Raw genomic sequence first — 19,248 nt, forward strand, 5'->3', positions numbered from 1 at the left:
ATAAAAAGTCGTTGAAGGATAATATGGTCATCGGCGAATTGCATGATTTGAAGTTCGACATGAAGCTGGGTAAAAGAAATGTTCGGAAATCAGTAGTACCTTAAACCTTTGTAACTGAGGATCTCTGTCCAACCAGTTTCTCGAATTTGTCTGGTCAGAGCCTTGTCTCACAGGCCGGCAGTTCGTTGGCCGAATCAAGGACCGTGGCACTCTCGTCTCTTTTTTTACCATGCTTCCAACGACTAATATTCTTTTGGCATGAATACAGGGTTCCCTTTCAGTTGAGCCTGCAGAGGAAGCACGCCGGTCAAGCTGTGAGATGGGATTCTTTTCCAGAGAAAAAAGATTGAGATCTTTCTCAGGATTAACAGAATAGGAACCAGGGTGCTGTAGGCTCAGAGTAATCCATAGAATGCGGCATCGGACAGGATTTCCGAAAGTAAATCTTATATGCCTGGGGACTCCATCTTCCGCAGCCAAATTTTCTTGTCCATAGAATTCTGAGGAAGATGATATTGATGATCTTTCTTCTTTTTGTATCTCATTACTAACCCAGAATTGCACCTGTCATTACATCAGAAGAGTTCTACCCGAAGTAAGCAATGAACTTTCTATTCATGTGCTAATGACGTGAACTTACTCGGTATGGCCAAAACACCCGAACTCGTCAGACAGCAATATATTCTCATAACCACTCGTTTTAAAATAGTACCTCAAGGGAGGGAGGAAAGAACCCACTGGGGAGTGAAATCAGATAAGTTATCTTGCCCTCTTCTATCTGAAAGCTCACTTCAGTTTTACCAACCATATATTCATTCGTAATATCGTTCCTCACATGATTAGCATAGCCTACATGCACTTAAAAGCATATAGAAGCACAGACAGATGTAACAAATTCCTGTACTAGACCGGCACCATTTCCACAAGACTTGATCGCAGCCACTCATGAGATTTATATGGCTTATGCTCATTTCCTACAATTCCTCTCTAGAAGAGCACAGGAGTCCAGGAAGAATTAAAATCACCTATCCACTACATTATTTCTCTTCAACTGTTTTTCTTTTCCCTTTTTTGGGTCATACTTCAACTGTTTGTTTGCATACAATGCAAAAAATGTAATTTGATTCAGGGGAAAATATGGATGGTCAATCCATCAACAAATGAAATCACAATTCAGGCAGATAGGATATATCCAACACATGGAATCCAGCAGATTTTTTATGCATACAATAGATTATTGGCATCTTATAACTTCACTTACACTGGGAACATCCGCCGCAGAATAGCCACATGGACTAACGAGCATGATCACTCCACTGACATCGGAAAGGGTTCCCAGAGCAATGACCAGCTCAACAGAGGTATCACTGGTAGGAGCCTTCCAATACGAATGCTCCGACCCAAAAGCGAGTGGAGCAAGCAATGATAATGGTGGGGCAGAACCCACTGCAGTTGGGACCTAAAATTACACAAAAGTAAAGACCAATGATGTAAAACGATATAGATGCCAAATGAAACAACTTTATGGTGTTGGAGGGCTTTTTGCTCCAACTTCGCCTATGGATGTTAACCATCAAATGCTTGGTAGCAAAAGCCATTTAAAAGCCAACCCATATAATCTAGAAGCAGAAACTGCTTTCCCGACCTTCTTGCAAACAGCAGCATGTACAGAAAAAACAGGAACACGACGTGCCCAGATATGTCCTTTTTTTATTTTTTTAAATCCTGAAATTAACAGTTGGACCAACTACGACTCCCATTAGCCACAATAGCAAAAGCATAATCAAAGCCACAAGCACTTGATTACAGGCTCTAGGAAGCATGAACATGTCCTCTCAAATGAAATAAAGCTCCTCAGTTTAATGTTATTTTCCCGCTCCAATTGCTGATAGTTATTGGGTTTGAAGATTCCTGGAGTTACATGTTCAGCTTGGAAGTTCAGCAATTGATGCGTCCTTTCTCCTTTAATCATTCAGAGCATACTTATCTGGATCATATTCAAAGAAGCTTCAGGATTCCTTAAACACAAATCCCTGTTACTTCCGAGAGGACTATACTTTTAAAATCTAAAAATACTACCACCTGAAATTTAGACAATCGGGGGGCATCGGGATAGTTTATGATAAGAAATTTGGTTCAGGCCAAGACTGTCGCCAGAGATAGAGAGAGAGAGAAAGAGAGATCTAGGCCTTGAGCACCTCAAAGTAGCTTCATCTACACATGATAAAGGAAAACTCTCATACAGCATGCATGACTATTACTTCAGAGAGTCTCGTGAGTTCAGATTAATAACAGCTCCGAGTAGACTTGTTTAGGAGTTATTCGTTGAAGGTTCTGTTTGGTTTATTGTGCGCACATCTACCACGTTCCAGCAGTTGGGCAGCTGACAGGAGCTGTTCAGTCATAAATATTGTTCAAAGAAGACCCACTTCTAGTTCACAAAAGTTCTCCTCAAAATGAAGGCACCAAAAGCTGAAAATAGTAGTAATAAGGGAAAATATGAGGAGAGCTCTGAAATATGTAAGATGCAAGAAATTACCGGATACAAAAAGCTGGCAAAAGGGAATTCAGCAAGTGATTCCTCTCCTTTAAGTAGTTGTCTTTGAACTTCAACAGCTGTCTTAGAATCAGAATGTCTATTTCTTTCAGATGGAAAATCCCCTACGGAAGATCCCATCACCTGATCCAAGGCTGTATGAGCAGCATCACCAGCACGAGTACTTCTTCTTAAGCTGGTCAATACCCTGATGTAGTCCAACATCAACGCCTCAAGCTCAATGTCTTGGCAACAACTTTTGCAGAGAATGCCATCAATTGCTGTCATTCCGTTTGTTGAGACATCAACTTGACCACCAGGGCTCGATCCACCCTGACTTTGAACAATACCATAACTCACAAGGAGAAGAGCTCCTTTACCAGCGCAACAAACCTTACAGACCTTCCTTTTACAACGAGAGCATACCAGAGGAAGTTGTACGGAAGTTGGTGGAACTGTTGAAAATGGAGTCGCACGAACCTCAGCTTCACACATACCACCCAAGCAATTTTCCCCTAATCCAGCTATATTCCAGAAATCTATGATGTCATTATCAGTATTCTCAAGACCAATTGCAGCAGTGATTCTGTCTTCAAGTGAAGCTTGCCTAAGCAATGCAAGCGAATCCGCAATTCGGCATAATCTTTTCATGTAAGATTCTTCGAGCAACAAATTGGGGTTAATTGAAGCAGGATCAATCCCAACTGACCAAAGAGCTCTATCCCTTTCAGCAGCTGAAAGATTTAGTCGAAGGCGTTCTATTTCAAGCTTCATGGCTTCTGTAAAGTCAAGCTTCTTTCGCTGTTAAAATGCATCGGTTGTCAACTCACAAACTGAATGAGGTTACAAGAAAGTGCAACAAATCACTTGTTAAGGGGACATTTAAACTAATATGTGAGAATATTTCTGGCATTTACAGATTTTGGGTATCTACCTGTGACAAACCTAAAGATAAATGAGGTGATTGTGACAGCTAAAAGGATAAGAGGCAAACTGTACTTGGAGCCATTTTTCAGAAGAACTTACGGCATTTTTTTTTTTTTTTGGTCAGAGCCTTTTTTATATATCAAAAAGTTACCAAATTGACAGTTATGAATATTAAGCTAGTTATGCATTTCGAAAAAGGTGGGTAACTTGGAAGGATGTTAAAAACATTGTTTTGATAGATGAACCAGAATTACTTAAGACATAAAGAGATTAAAAATGAAACAAAGAGAAGCAGTTAACTTGATAGCATCGCCATAATGTGGAAAGACATATTTGACGTATGCATCACTTGGCTCACCCAAATTCTGGATAAGATATTACAGACAATGACAACGCCAGATTAGCGTAGAAAGTATGTTTTAGGACCTTGGCATGAAGAAAAGTATCGAGCGAAGATATGCCAATTGTATACAAAACTAGTGAGTCATCGTGAAAAGAGTACAAATCCACGAAAGAAACTGGCAATTTCCAATGAAAATTTTGGTTTCTTGTTAGAAAGATCAACCCACGGATGCCTTCTATGCTTCCCGAGGTTAAAAAGAACTAAAGCTAGATGAATAACCAAAAGTATAAAAAATAAAATCGACATGTAAAATCATATAGATTGCGCATTAAAACATCAAATTTACCACGTCAGTGGAATTCACTCTACTTCAAGGGAAAAGAAAGATGAATCTCCCTCAAATGATATATTGAAAAGACCAAAAGGGGAACATCAACCATGATATAACAAGAGGAGATCCCAACGTACCAGGTCAGCCCCTGCAAGGTTCTTCAGATGACTTATGTACTGCTGGCTACCATTAGATGTAACCCTTCCGGTCAACAAATTGTCCTTTTGAAACTTTTTGCTGAGCTCGATAAGTTTAGCACCACTGCCGTCCCCAGTGAAAGCTCCAGACCAAGGGAGGGAAGCTCCATGAATTCCAATCTGTGAAACAATTTATGAAAAATGGATATCCACCTTGATACAAAGAAGAGGACGTGGAATTTATCCACAGTTTTCACTCCTCCTCCGCCTAACGGGTTAAGATTATGAGTTGGACTTTCTCACGCTTTTGAATATACCGATATTTTCACCGCAGAACCAAAGAAAAAATCACGTAGCATTGTCAATTCGAAGATCTACCTAAGCGAATGCATTCCACCATATGACAGCAGAACAATAAAAGAGATACCAAATCACCATTAAGTCCTCCATTGGAAATTAAAACCACTATTACATACAGTGCACCTGCTCAGTTTTATTGTTTAAATAGTTATTTACAAGAACAGATGCAGTAAATCCAAGCACATATACTGATTTCATACCTCGCCAAGCGCCACAGGGCTTTGATCAGAGAGAGCAGGATAAAAAGTCAGTTTCACTACTCGAGTAAGAAAGTCCAGTTCTCCTTCAACTTCTTCAAAATCATATAGTACTGAAAGAGTTGACGCATTTTGAGAATGATGTCGTGCCCCTGCTCCAGTAATAGTCATGTCTTCTGCACTAATTGGTCCTGGCAAGGGGATCAAAAGATTTGTCCCTTTCGCACACATAGGAATAGTAGCGCCCTGTGAACAGAAAACCAAGAAATAATCATACCGTGCATATGATCAAATTCCAAGCATCTGATAAAATAGAATAAAAAATTGTTTTCAAGCCATGTTACATGCATGTTTCTAATGAGACCATAAAAGAGGCATATCATTGGACTTGGTATTGCCCAAAAACCCAAACCAAACAGAAAATAGTTGTCATTTCAGGTCCAGTTCGGCTTGTAGGTAGCTTACTTTTCTATAGTACATTTTCAGTTTCGGGGTTTTGGATCAGACATTTAACAAAGACAAACGTTTGACCTTACTAATTCACCTAATCCCCTCTGCTCTTGCTTGCACTCCACCACAAAAATTTTCGAGCTCGATGTCCTTTTCTTGTGGTAGCTTCATCAGTGCACATGCCTAAGTCTTTTAGACCGTCGTGCCTTTTTACTTTCCCAATTATTCATGACAGGGGCATAAGCTGGACTAGAGACCAACGACGTTAGCGGTGGGATTACACAGCTATTTAGGAAAAACTTCCTTGCTGCTGAAGAGAAGAATGTCCTGCCTGGATAGCCATCTCACTATCATAACTCTTTTCCCAATACTATCGGGTTCTTCACCTAATTTCTCTCGGTTTGCAAACCGCTGCTCTCTCTCTCTCTCTCTCTCCTTTTTCCCATATTTTTTCTTGAAATTTGTAGCAACAGCTATAAGACTCTAGCATTTGAGAAAATATTGTGTAGGTCAGCCCCGCCACATCACCATGAGGCCGGACCATTCAGTGCACGACATGTGGTCTCTCTCTCTCTCCCTCTCTCTCCTTTGAAAATTCTGCATCCTCTCCATCCTCCTGAATTCCTTTCTCGTTTGCGGGGCCCTGGGTCCCACCTTCTCTATCTCTCACGTCCTTCTCTCCTCTCTCTGTGCTGCACATGCTTTCCTTCTTTAGTCAAGGCTCGCGGCCGCCATCTTGAGCTCAGATCCGCCCCCTCCGCCCCCAACACCCATTTCTTACTACCATGGCCTACATGCCACGAGTTGAGTAGAGAGTCTAGAGAAATATCCTACGGCGTGAGTGGTGTGAGTTTGTTCTTATAATAAAAGAGTGTATGGTTTTTGTGAGTGAGTTTCCACTTGGTACTGAACAGAGCACGCAAAAGGCAGCTCTGGTTTCTCTTTCCACAATTGGTTTTCAAATGATTTGGTGATTGTAACTTCTTCATGCCTTTAGACACAAGTAGGTGATCGTAAACAGCTATAGGCATGGAAACTAACAATATATAAGTTTCAATGATATAATTTTGTGCATCAAAAATAAAAGTACTGGACCATTTAGCTGGTCAATTTGTGGGGAACATTAACGAACACGCTGATACGGCCAAAAGCATATATAGGTTGCATAAAGGCTACAAGGATCAAATGTTAAAAGACCACTCTTTTTCTGACAATGGGTTCGTAGCCCCCTGTTTTCCATTCATGAACTTGTTTTTTTTAACATTGTTGAGAAGGAAAACACTCTTGGTGCAGTTTCATAGTAGAAATATTACTTTCAGACCATTTGGATGAATAAATTAAAGAGGTAGAGTGAAGATAAAACATCTTTGGCATTTGAACTGGAAAGAAGTTGTCCTCGTATTTTATAGACAAAAAAGACTTTGTGCAAAAACTTGTATTCTTGGGCCCAATCTAATCATTAGTTAGCATGCCAAGCAGAAAATGTACACAAGTCTAGACCTATAGTAAACTCCTTTTACAGAATTTGGATCACTCTGCTACTTCTAAATGTGCAGCACATTTAGTGTTGTCATATCCTCTGAAGTGTTTCCCATCAGATAACCATTAAGGAATACAAAAAAAGTCAATGCTTCTTACAAAACAGCATAATAATAACTGTAGTCAAGGGCTATCGATCGCATTAAAATCTACTTTCCATGCATTTGTGATGAAAGAGTAGTTTCTTCATCTGTTCAGCCATCATATTCACACAAACTCAAGAGTTGAACTACAGAGTGATGAAGATGAGACATACCTCCAGCACCAGTATGAGACTATTAAGGTCCTGTCCAGTCCTTACATCAACTTTCGATGGATATGTCGAATTATCTTTACCATGTGATATGGTAAGAAGAAGCTGGCAGACATGGCCAGGCTCAGCAAGATAGACAAGAAGTTCAACTGCATCCGTAGCCTGCGGGCAAACCTGTGAAAAAAGAAGGGAATTTTCTCCAGTGAGAAAGCATTAAACCGACACTTTTTTACCTTCAATACTTTTTCAAGTCTTCCTTGTCCATTACGAGCCATCGAGAATCTTGTACTTGTGAAATTATAAGCCGAGGAAAGAGAAGTTAATACCCAGATTACATCCTTCTTATTGAAACTTAGGAGACTCGCGCCACCAACATGGTTCGGGAAAATGTTGGCAATTGGCTTGAGAAAGAATCCCGATGGACGAGAGAGAACCTGCAATCATCATAAATGAAGTAGATGGAGATATTAATACGTGAAGAGGGCATAACAAAGAATGTGTGACAAAAGCAGCAATGAGACAGAAATGAAAAGTAATCTGAGCTTTGGTTCAATAAATGAAGAATTGTTAAATATACGTACACTGAGAGGTTGGACTGGAATAGATGGAAGATGCTTAAAAAGTCTCCTTCCAAGAAACATCTCCAGTTGCCTCTGGCGGGAACTATCTACAAATGCCTTTAATCCTCTCACTACGTGGGTTGCCCCTCTCGAAATAACCTGTTTACCCCGCGTAAGACTCCTTGCTATCATATCCTCTGCTTCTCCATACTCTGCTTCTTCATTGAATATGCTGAGCATTTGGCTGGGCATTGCTTCGGTCCCAGTATAAAGTAATGAATGGATATCACCAGCCAGCTGGAAAAGATCAGCTAACTGAGAAACGGGTGACAATATTGTAGATTTCTTAAATTCATCAACTTTCTCGTCAAATCTCTTCCAAGCTGGACATGGACATGTCCCGTTCCTGTCAAGTGATATTCCCAGCCGTCTACACTGCTCCACAAGAACTTGAAGGGCACCAAAGTAACTAGCTGTGTTAGTTCCATCCACTGAATCAGCACAATTGTAGCGAATTGCACCATTTTGATGTGATCTTAAGCAGAATGCTCCTTCAATGTCATTATTGTAGATAACTTCACCACAGCAATCCCTAGTACGTTGTTGCGAAGGCAAATAATCTCCTTCGGAAATGCCTACGGACATTGTAGGTTCTTTGAGAAGTTTCCACAGTTCATGAATAGTTCGCCGTTCTTCTGTGGACACTGGAGATACTTGAAGAAGATTCAATATTCCACGAAATAAATGCTGTCCACCTCTTGCTTCTGTACTGGCAGCCCAGTCAAAATTTATTAGTTGTATTTGAGTACTTGGGAGTTCACCAGTTGATGTAATGTAATTGATACATCTGTCAAAATGCTGAACTAAAATTGATTCAGACTCCCATTGTCCATTCCTAACCAAGTTCACACAAAAAACTGGGACAGAAGCATTCTTGCTCTGATTCCCACCAACAGTGCGTGCGACGTATCTGTTACTCAACCTCTGAAAGTACTGTGGACTTCCTTTATACGGATCTTGACCAGAAACATATATATCTGCTTGTGTAGCGTCTAACTTTAACTCCGCACGCCACCAGATCGGGACTGTGCCCCGTCTCCAAACATATGTGTTGAAGGTAACACTTTGACCTGCCTCCTTGGGTACCCAGACAAGCTGCTCGCACTCTACTTCATTTCCTGTCATATAATATTTCTGCACTATTTCAGGTGAAACTCACCCACACTTATAAGGAATCTACGTATTAAAGCAGTGAAATTGATTGCACACCATCAAGGTTAAGAGAAAAGACCAAAGTTTTGGAATCCCATTGGGCGGTCATGTACTTCCGATTAACGACAGCCGGGGCATGCCAATAAAAATCAGAAGCCAGACAACTGGAAACGCGTCACATCTTATTGGCTATTCAATAATTCCTAGGTTATAATTATGAGCCCCATCACTGACACAAATCTTTTTGCAGCTACCACTTTCTAAAAACTAACTAAAACCAACTTATGCATATTCAGATGAAGACATAATGTAGAAATTATCTTTCATAAGTGTTGAAATGCCCAACTAATAGGTGAAGGGAACCCGTATGAATATAAGGCTCATTAAAACTCCATATACAAGTATGTACTTCTTCACAGCCTCTCACGTACAAACCAGACTCAAAACGATAGCCTAGCTTCAATACCATGTTAAGTTATCCACCCAAAATTTTAGACTAGTTGGAAGAAAACTTCATGAATATAAGGGCCATTGAACCCACAGTTAGGCGACATGGGATACTCTAATGATAAGCATCAAGCAGTGGCTATTTGCAACTCTAAAAAAAGTATTGCTGAATTCCATGCCAGCATCTCATTCCCATGATCAAGAATTTTAAGGATTTAAACAGAAAGGCAGTCAAATGAATAATAGACAAAAAAAAAAGAAGGTAATAATCAAACAAATTACAGCATCTAATCAGAACAGACCATAGACATTAATTGATTGGAAATGAAAAATAACCATCCCTACAATAACCAGGCATTGCAATATGTTATGGAGAAAAGCCATCAAAGATCCTAAATTATGTCGACCGTAACATATTTACCTTGAAACTTTTTCAACATCAAACACCCCAAACTATGACACCGTGACACATTTACCCTAAAAAAATTTTAGTAGTAATAAAAAAAAAACTCAAATTTGTACCTATGTGACATATTTATTTTGTCAAATGATTTTTCAGTCAAAATAATGTTTTTTTTTTTTATTTCACTTAAACCACGTGAGTACTATCTTAACACTTTTTTTTTTCGCATTTGACGGTCCTCATTGATGGAATCTTGACAGAGAGTAAATGTGTCTTATATATACAAGTTTAGGATTTTTGGTATCACAGAAAAAAGTTTAAAGTAAATATATCATAATAGACATAGTTTGAAGCTTTTGGTGAATTTTGCATTATATTATAATATAAGTCAGATAACTTCAGTGAAGAATATCGGCGCGGCGCATATCAAACATGAAAGGTTGGTTGGAGCCATCAGCAAAATAACACTGGCAATATCAGGTAGTCTTGGTGGACCCAGTAAGCAATATAGGACAGCACAAGCGACCAGGCATTAAGAAACAAAATACTTTGCCATGTTCGTGCATTATTTTACCTGTACTAAAACACGAGTTTAACCCTTTAGCCAGAAAACGAGTGCCTGGATGCAATCTGCTACGGCGAGCTGTGAGCGCAACAATCCCTTGTACTGGTCCTGCGCTTTGAAAACTTCGGCATTCAGCAAACCCCTGTAGATTAGGATTGTGTAAGAGAACAGCACTGACTAGATGAACATTTTTAACCACAGTAAGAAGAGCAAAGAAGTGTCGCTTCATGATTCTCGACTTGCCTCTTCAAGCCACAGATCAAATCAAGCTAGTTTACTTTTGATAAGTCAGTAAATTGGTAATGTTAATAAAAAATATCACTTCCGTTAACCAACTAGTCCACGGGCCATGTAAAATGTATAAAAAATAAATAGGTCAACATAAGTTAAATGAGTGAATGATAGATAAGAATGATAGATAAGGTGAGAGTAGAATTAAGAAGAGCAATTAGAACGAGCGTATTAGACAAAATTACTATGATAGAAGATAACTCGAAGAAGACAAGACGAGCACCGATACGGAGAAAACCAAGTCTGAAGAAAAACCTGCAGAAGGGTCACGCAATGGTGTGGCAGCCCGATAGTTTTAAATGACATCGAGAACCATCCATTCCAGACAAATTCATCGTCGGGACTTTCCAAAGGCATCCTACTTGGAAAGGGCCTGGTGATGTCCCTTGTCTCGCAAAAGTAGTGCTTCCCGTCTATGTTAAGCCCCATTAAATTCTCAATATTTTGCAATTCATCTTTTCCTTGGGGCTGAGGGTTTCGAAGTGAAACCTTGATCCACTCGCTCTTGGTCACCGTATATACACATCCCCCACCAGGTAAATCTGGAATGGTGGGAGATACTTCTTTTGCAATAAGAAGTAGGCCGGAGCCTCCCAACGGAGCATAGCCCAGTATTGCCCTACCAGTTGAGCTCTCGCGACTAAAACCACCACCTTTTGAGACGTAATCTAAAGCTTGTTCCTCGGATTCAAAAATGTCTAAACCCGGTTTTCCCTTGTAGCAAAGAGCGCCTGTAGTTGGATCGATGGAGATGACCTGAGTGTCAACCCTCGTTGACAAGCTGACAATTATGCATACTTCACCACTAGACAGAGTCACCACAACCACAGACGTGTCCCTCGAACCACCTACTGCGGGACAATATCATGCCAGGGAAGAGATTAGTAAATTAAAAGACATCTACCGATATAGAATGCTTATTTAGCAATAAAAGGTCAAGTCCTTCCCAGAACTCAACTACACTTTCTTAATACACGTGGTGATGATATGGCATCCACCAAGCGCCACGTCAGAAAATATTAAAAATTAAAAAGAAATATAGACTAAGATCCATTGAAAAGAGAAAAAGCTAAAAGTTAATATAATAATAAAAAATACACAAACTGAGGTCTTGCCGGTGGCTACTGCCCCCGCCCATCGCTGGAAAGGGCCGGCAAGGGCGTATACCTCTTTCTTTCTTTCTTTTTAGAACTTTTTTTAAATTGTCCTTTTTTAATTTATTTAATCTAATTTAAGTAAAATTTGAAAGAGAAAATGATAGAATTGTCATGTTAGACAGAAAAAGTAATTATAAAAAATAAAAATTAAAAAAAAACCACGTTAGCATTTATGTTAATCGGATGGAGTTAATGAAAAAACCTTATTAAAAATCTTGACAAGTTTTAGAACTTTGTTGTATTTTTGAAAATTTAAAGACTTGATTTTATTTTTGTGACAAGTTTTACAATTTTCAATACACTTATCCCAAAAAGAAAAGACAAACAAATTTTAAGGTACAGTAAGTAAACGCTACTGAGGATTAGTAAGGATTAGCATACATGAAAAGAAAGAAAAAATGAGTCCAAACACTCACAAGTTGCTCGAACTCGACTACCAGAATGTTTGAGACCAGTTCGATAATTTTCAGAGTCGAGTTGAGTTCAAAGAGCTCCAATATATAACTAAATCAACATCTAGTTTCAGAAAGTACACCATAGATCCGGGATAATCCATATTTGAAACATTTTGAAGAATTTGAAGTGGGAAAACAGCCCGTGCAGTTTAAAATTCCTGGCTAACTAGAAATACTTTGCAAGTTTTGTTGTACTTTTGAAGCTCAAAGTTGAGCTCGAGATCCATTCATGTTTGGATCAAAATTCAGATCAAGTAGGCCTCGAGCTTAAACACGTTTTCTAGACTCGAGCTGGAGCCAAGGATGCAGCCGTACTTAAGAAGAAATACATGTCTCGGCTCGCTGACACCACTTATCATCAATTCGTATTAACTAGCATTTCACCAGTTTCTATGTTTATAATTATTTCTATCCACGAGTTCCAACATATAAACCCCTGAAAGAGGTGATAAACTTTAAAAAGGCTAACAAGAATTGAGTGCCTATATTGATCATGTCTGGCAACAACTGCAAGTATTAAGCTGAGAATGAAGAGATTTTAAGTCGTGGAAATAGAGTATAAGACCAATGAAAGGTTTCGCTCTCGTGGTTTGTAGATTATAGCCAGATAAAATGCTCAGAAGCATAGTTCTTCTCATAGCTCTCATATCTCAACCACGTTATAGGGAATGTCATGATAATAAGGCCCACATTCAGAATTCAGGACCAAAATCTTCAAATCGCAGTAAATCGCAGCTGATCACAGCAAATAACAGATACGTAAGTTGAGTGACTCACCTGGTGATTGGCCAGAAGAGGAGGCGTCTCGAGCTCCACCACTCATAATCGCCGATCAGCCAAACACGCAAGCGACTAGAGAGGCCCAAAGTCAAAGCAGAGAAGAAAGAGAAGGAGCTCTATGCTAAGCATACGATAAACAAGAATGGAGGCGTGATCAATCTATCAACGAGCAATCACGCCACAATGAATTAATAGAGCATGTGAACTCATAACTGGCAGAGAGAGAGAAAGCTCACCTTAAGAACTTTTGAAAAGAATGGAACCACACGAGTCGAGAACGAAGAGGATGATAGTTGAACAGAACTGAAGGACGAATGGAGAAGTCTACGGAAGATGCAAGAGAGATTGAATCGTCTGCTTGATGTGGGATGTGGAGATCAAATCTACCTTTATATAGAAATGAACCATACATTAATCTAATAGCCTAAATTTTAAGAATAGTTGGCAGTAACACTACAAAATCTCATATCGTATTAGAGCAAAAGGCCATGAGTTCAAGTCTTTCATACCTCTGTTTACCTCTCCAATTGTATATTTTTGCCCTTTAGGTTAAGACTAAAAGTCTAGCTTATGCGTGAGGGACAATGTTAGAATAATAAACAATGCATTTAACTAATGGCACCACAAAATTTCACATATAAAATTCTATTTTTCCTATTTTCCCAATAAAAATGTTTAAATGTTATATATATCTCAATCTAAAAGTCCAGACTACACATGAGGGGAAGTGTTAAAATATTTAAATAATAATCCATGTCTTCATCTAATAGTTTAAACTTTTAAAATACTTGGCAATGATGCCACAAATTTCACATGTAAAATTCTTTTTTTTTTTTTTTTTCTATTTTCCCAGTAAAAATGTTTAAATTTCAATAGAATTAATATAGAGGAGAGTGTGGAGACAGAAGAAGAAAGAAGCACCGCCCTCTTCACGTTGCCGGTACATTAACATAAGGGTTTCACATTCCTGATCCGTTCATTTCGAGACTTACTCGAGCAAGTAGGTCATCACCGCACCATTAAGTGCGAGTTGGAGCAAAGCCAAGATATCCCTATGTCTAATGCACAAGCCTGATCCATGCCACGGCGGAATCGGAATTTTCCAGGAATTGAAGAGCGATAGGGAAATTCGAACATGTGAAGAGGTTCCAAATCACTTGGAACTGGAACGGCACACCTGACCCTTAAATTTCCCACTCGAGCTAGAATATAAGTTGAGATACCCGAGTAATTTGCTAACGCAGCTTAGACACAATTGAGTTGTAGGTGAACTCGAGCTTGAGTTTAATGGAGTTCGAACTTAATCGTGTTTAGTGCTATAAGCTAGAGCTCGAGCTCTAGATTATGCGAGTCGATCAAGAGCAATTACGAAGCCGAGCTTGAGTTACTCATGAGTCGGTTTCATTCTAAGGTAGCCTCGCTCTTACTTCTTACCTTTACTTTTGTTGTCTAAATTAATTTATCTAAAGGTGATAATCAGAAATGAAATTTGATTATAATTCTCCGGCTAAAAAAAAAAAAAATTGATTATTTGTGCTATTCTACCTGTGACATTTATCATCTTCTAATTTGCAATCCTGCATACGGACTTTCCTTCTATACTTTAAAAATGGAATTTTGAAGCCTGTTTCTATGATTGTGAGTATTTATCGTATGATTGCAGGCATTTTCATGCTTAAGTTTCAAGTTTGTTAAAGTCGTCTGATCAGAAATAATTGATATTCAATACTAAATCTCTAAAGTAATTCCTTAGAGAAGTTTCAATTTAACATTTAAAAACTCGTACAAAAAGGTTCACCTTGAATAGGTTAAATCTAACTCTACTAACGATGTACTAATATCATGGTTCCAATTAGGAGACGAGCAAAAGCATAAACATTTTGGAGCCGAAGTTGTAAAAAGAATTGAAGCAAGACGCTTACTACAACAAAATTTGGAACGTTCCATTTGTACCACAAATTCGAAAGGAAACTACAAATCATGTTTTTGCTTAGTTTACTAAGACGTTCCTCTCTAATATGTATCGACAGCACTATACAAAAATCCTAAAACGTAAAACGATTGTGAACTAACTTGAGGTGGTTTAACTACTGGTGGATTCAATTAAACGTTTACATTGGGTCATGTGTCCACAAAAGTGGAAGATGCAAGAAGGATATTAATAGTAAAATCCAACCATTATGATCTCGCTTCACATGACAAAAGTTCACCAAAAATTGTGCTTTAGCCTAAGAAATGGACCAAAAAGCATGTTTGTATCCCAACAATCCAAGTGACGATAGGTCTCTACAAACCAGAAATCTCTCTTTATTTTTTTTATTTTTTTTGTTTTTTAACTTCTCAATCATCAATTATCATAGGCTAAACTAGACATGATTAGCTGTCATATCATAATTTATCGGGAAAATATAAGACTTGTAAGCTAAGATTGTATGTGCTCAATAGGATTTGTCCATATAAAGGGCAGAATGTTCTTTTCCTTCTGTTTGCTTACCTTTTTCCCTTATATATATATGGGCCAAGGAAATTTCTTGTCTAGATCAGGAGAGCGCTTTGGATTATGTGGGTCCTACGCAAATCCGACCACCTCACTCAATTCGATCCGCATAGAAGACAAGCAATCCCACTACGCCTTTTTCTCATAGGAAAAAGATGACATTGTCAGGTCAGTGCAGATGCTTTCACGTGCTTGGACTGCTTTATTCTCTTTCTTCCTAAACATATGAGAGATTGTCAAGGTTTTCTAAGGAATCCTAGCGGTGGCGGCCCATCTCCCTGGGGTTTTATATTCACGAAACAGGTGTCTATTGAAAAATGTGACTGGTGTAGTGGTTGAAGACGAATTGAATATGATGTGTGACAACTCATGATTCTTCGCCAAGTGCGCAGAAAGCATACATACTTCCTCAGCACTTGCCATAGACAAATCACTCTCCCAACCAATAATCGTTCATCGGCATTATTCTTCTGTTATATGGGTGAAATTGCTAGGTAACCAACAAATGTGGACATCGGCGGATGTGCCCTATTAATTTTTGCACACTGCATTTTGCCGCATCCAACTACACCATAGGCAAGGAAAGAAATTCCACTCTTGATGTGCTTTTCCACTCTAAAACAATCACCGAGTAGATAAGAAAGGCACGGTTTCCAGTCACATGCAACCCCTAACGTATAATGGAAACTTCCTCAGCTGATTTTAAATCACTCGAGCATTTGCTTTTGAGTTAATATCACGAAATATTCTAAATTGATATATATGTGACAAATTTATCACAAAAAACATTAAATCGATGCACCTGTGACAAATTTACTCTCCATTTGTTTTTGTTAAATTTTACCATCAAATTACTAAGTTTGATGACATTGGATAGTTGATGGATGTATCAATTTGGCTATTACACTCCATTTGTCGTAGATGTATGGGATTTTTTACGATATTAATCTAATTTAACGGAAGCTAACGAAGAGTAAAGTTATCATAAACATACTAGTTTTGGATTTTTTTTTTTGTGATATTAACTTTTTGTTTTTTGGTGCTAAATCATTTTACTGACATGTTCTTCTTTTTATTTTACTAGCATTAAAATTGAATCCCTACCTCCAGCGGTGAATTCAAAGAGAGGGTCTCATTTTATTTCTATTTATCAATCTGATCAGCTCGAACATATTCATTATTTTGTAGTCAAGTTTCTATAAGATATAAAACCAGACAAGCATAAATCCAATCAGGGGTTGTTGATGGCATTATTGATGAAAGGAATTTCGAAGCTATGTCGATGGAAGATGTTTTCCTCGTCAAGTCTTTTAATATAAGATATAAAACCAGACAAACATAAATCCAATCAAGGGGTTGTTGATGGCATTATTAATGAGAGGAATTTCAAAGCTATGTCGATGGAAGATGTTGTCCTCGTCAAGTCTTTTAACTCACTTTAAGCAATGAATTCTATTTTCCAAGATGATCAGTCTCACTAGAAAGATAATGAAAAGTAAGAGGCAATTACATCGTCAAATTTCAACATTGGGATTTTTAGGGTGAAAGTGAACAACTGAATTAATTAGTCGGCTTCCAATTTGATAACTTCTGCTCCATGTGAAATCTAATCCGTTGATGTTTTGTCCATCACGAGAGCTTGGGGTTTTACATGGTTCTATAAAAACACAAAGGAAGAAGTTAGAGTCAAGGAGAATATAATGACAAAATGAATTGTCTACGGACTGTGTAGGTCAAGAAATAGAAGCATATTCTATTCTCCATCTTCTTACATTTTGGACAATTTTCCTGATCGGGATAACTATCCAGAAAGTTTTTAGTATTTTTGTGAGAATGAATCATCAGCTACTATGGAAGAGTTCGTTTAAGAGATCTGAAGAAACAGAAGAAATAAATGAAGGATCGTCTTCTTACAAATGTTGTTTAAAGATGGAAGAGTTGCTTATGTAAAAACATGAATCTGACCTATTGTGAATCTGAGCAGTTCATGTCACCCACATTGATGGTTGCAGCTAACGCCCTAAGTTATGTCTCTCTTTTTTGACTTGTGGTGAGAGCTTGAGATATATGGTAACCGGTAAGAACATGACAAGGATAAGATTCTATGTTGTATTAATCCAAACATCAGTAATTGATTTTAGCCGAGAATTGTTCTCCAGTTTATGTTTTTAATTTAATTATTTCACTCGCAGCTTAAAGAATAGCCGATACGGTTTTTTCCTCAGAGACACAACGAATTGGCGTGTTTTCACTATTCACTAAGTTTCAATCAACAAGACAAAATGCATTTTTAACATATTAAAATCTATCATTCCCTAAACCACTTTATTCTTATGGGTTCAGACACAATCACAATGGTATAAACAACTCTAGCTATACAAGTTTGTTCTAAAAAAAAAAAAAAAAATTAAGACATAACTTTTAGTAGAGGGCTTTTTACTAGAACAGATAGTGATAGTCCAATAAAAATCTCAAATGATATTAGAGCATGAGGTCTTGAGTCCAAATCTACCAGACTCCTTATTTGCCTCTACAATTACATAATTTCATGCTTTAAGCTCATGCCAAAGTCTAGCCTATGCATGAGAGAAAGCACTAGAACAGTTGGCGACGTAAATATTCTCATGAATGTCAATTAAACCAAGAATTAGTTTATGCGTGAAGTGCTGACAATCTTGAGGCTTTGCTCACCAGAATTATTTTTGGGTCTTTTCATGGCCTTGCGCAAGGTCTCATTGGTATAGAACCAACATCATAATATGAATGTTGGTTCTGATTGTTAGAGTCAACTGAATAAATTTCAAAAGAAAGTGGTCAGAATGGGCAGATTAGACATAGTAGATCATTGCAAACTTATTAGGGAGAAATAAAAATGAAGGCTGGGTGAGCCGGGTTTCAACAAAAAATTCTTGCAAATGCTTGCAAGAATACTCTGTTCGAACATTTTCCATTTTCAAACATTCAACGTTAGAAACACGGTAAGCATAAGCAGTCCCACAGAGAATCGTCTCGAATAAATTACTAATAAATGTGACTAGATCTGGTAGCAATGAACTCCCAAGTGCCGACCCTAGATTATCAACCAGTCTAAATCAGTCTAAATCTGAATGGATTATCTTATGAAGGATGCCAACTTATCAATTGCTTCCAAGCAAATTTCTCAAAGATGTCCACCTTAAAGATGCATTATAAGAACTTCGTTAGTTCTCGACGCAATTGCAAGTGTGTAGTCCCTTGTCCTAGCATTAGGACAAAGCAAGCAACTCTATCACGAAGCAAAGAACGCTTGCATATAAATGCTGGACATAGTACAAGTTTATTACCGGTAGATGTGGAAGTTCATGACTTTCCTATCATTATCCATCAATTTGACAAATTTTATGACTTCATTATATTTTTTATAAATTTTAAGACTCAATTATACTTTTATGATAAATTTTAGAGTTTCTGGCACACATATCTCTTTATTTCGTTTCCTTTGAACGGAAAGTCAATAAACTTCTTCTAAAATGATTTCCATGAAGTGGGCCTGCTTTTTCCACCCACTATCTCCTTCCGGAGATTCTGTCCACACGCGATCCTACCAAACCAACAAAACAAATAAGCAAGACGGCCTTTTTATTTCCTTTAAAATTTCAAGAGATAAATGACACAAACAATTCCAATATGTAATATCATTTCTAAACTTTTAATTATTCAATATGATCTCTAAATTTTAGTTCAAAATGCAATATAATCTCTGAATTTTAGTTCAAAATGCAATATAATCTCTGAACTTATAGTTTATTCAATATAATATGTGAATTTT

General features: G+C 38.0%; 1 protein-coding gene across 1 annotated transcript in view; it reads right to left on the reverse strand.

Annotated features, from left to right (window-relative positions):
* Window positions 1–19,248, reverse strand: part of LOC120296052 (probable phosphoinositide phosphatase SAC9) — a 28,544-nt gene that overhangs the window by 1,220 nt on the left and 8,076 nt on the right. The window contains exons 2-13 of the mRNA XM_039317703.1: window positions 10,807–11,399; window positions 10,270–10,402; window positions 8,389–8,811; window positions 7,793–8,328; window positions 7,655–7,750; window positions 7,400–7,507; window positions 7,077–7,247; window positions 4,835–5,077; window positions 4,275–4,454; window positions 2,540–3,337; window positions 1,262–1,459; window positions 100–564 (exon numbers count right to left, since the gene is read on the reverse strand). Of these exons, the coding sequence (XP_039173637.1) occupies window positions 100–564; window positions 1,262–1,459; window positions 2,540–3,337; window positions 4,275–4,454; window positions 4,835–5,077; window positions 7,077–7,247; window positions 7,400–7,507; window positions 7,655–7,750; window positions 7,793–8,328; window positions 8,389–8,811; window positions 10,270–10,402; window positions 10,807–11,399 (3,944 nt within the window). The remainder of the gene's footprint in view (window positions 1–99; window positions 565–1,261; window positions 1,460–2,539; window positions 3,338–4,274; window positions 4,455–4,834; window positions 5,078–7,076; window positions 7,248–7,399; window positions 7,508–7,654; window positions 7,751–7,792; window positions 8,329–8,388; window positions 8,812–10,269; window positions 10,403–10,806; window positions 11,400–19,248) is intronic.

The sequence above is a fragment of the Eucalyptus grandis genome, chromosome 7 (assembly GCF_016545825.1).
Source record: "Eucalyptus grandis isolate ANBG69807.140 chromosome 7, ASM1654582v1, whole genome shotgun sequence".
Lineage (NCBI taxonomy): Eukaryota > Viridiplantae > Streptophyta > Magnoliopsida > Myrtales > Myrtaceae > Eucalyptus > Eucalyptus grandis.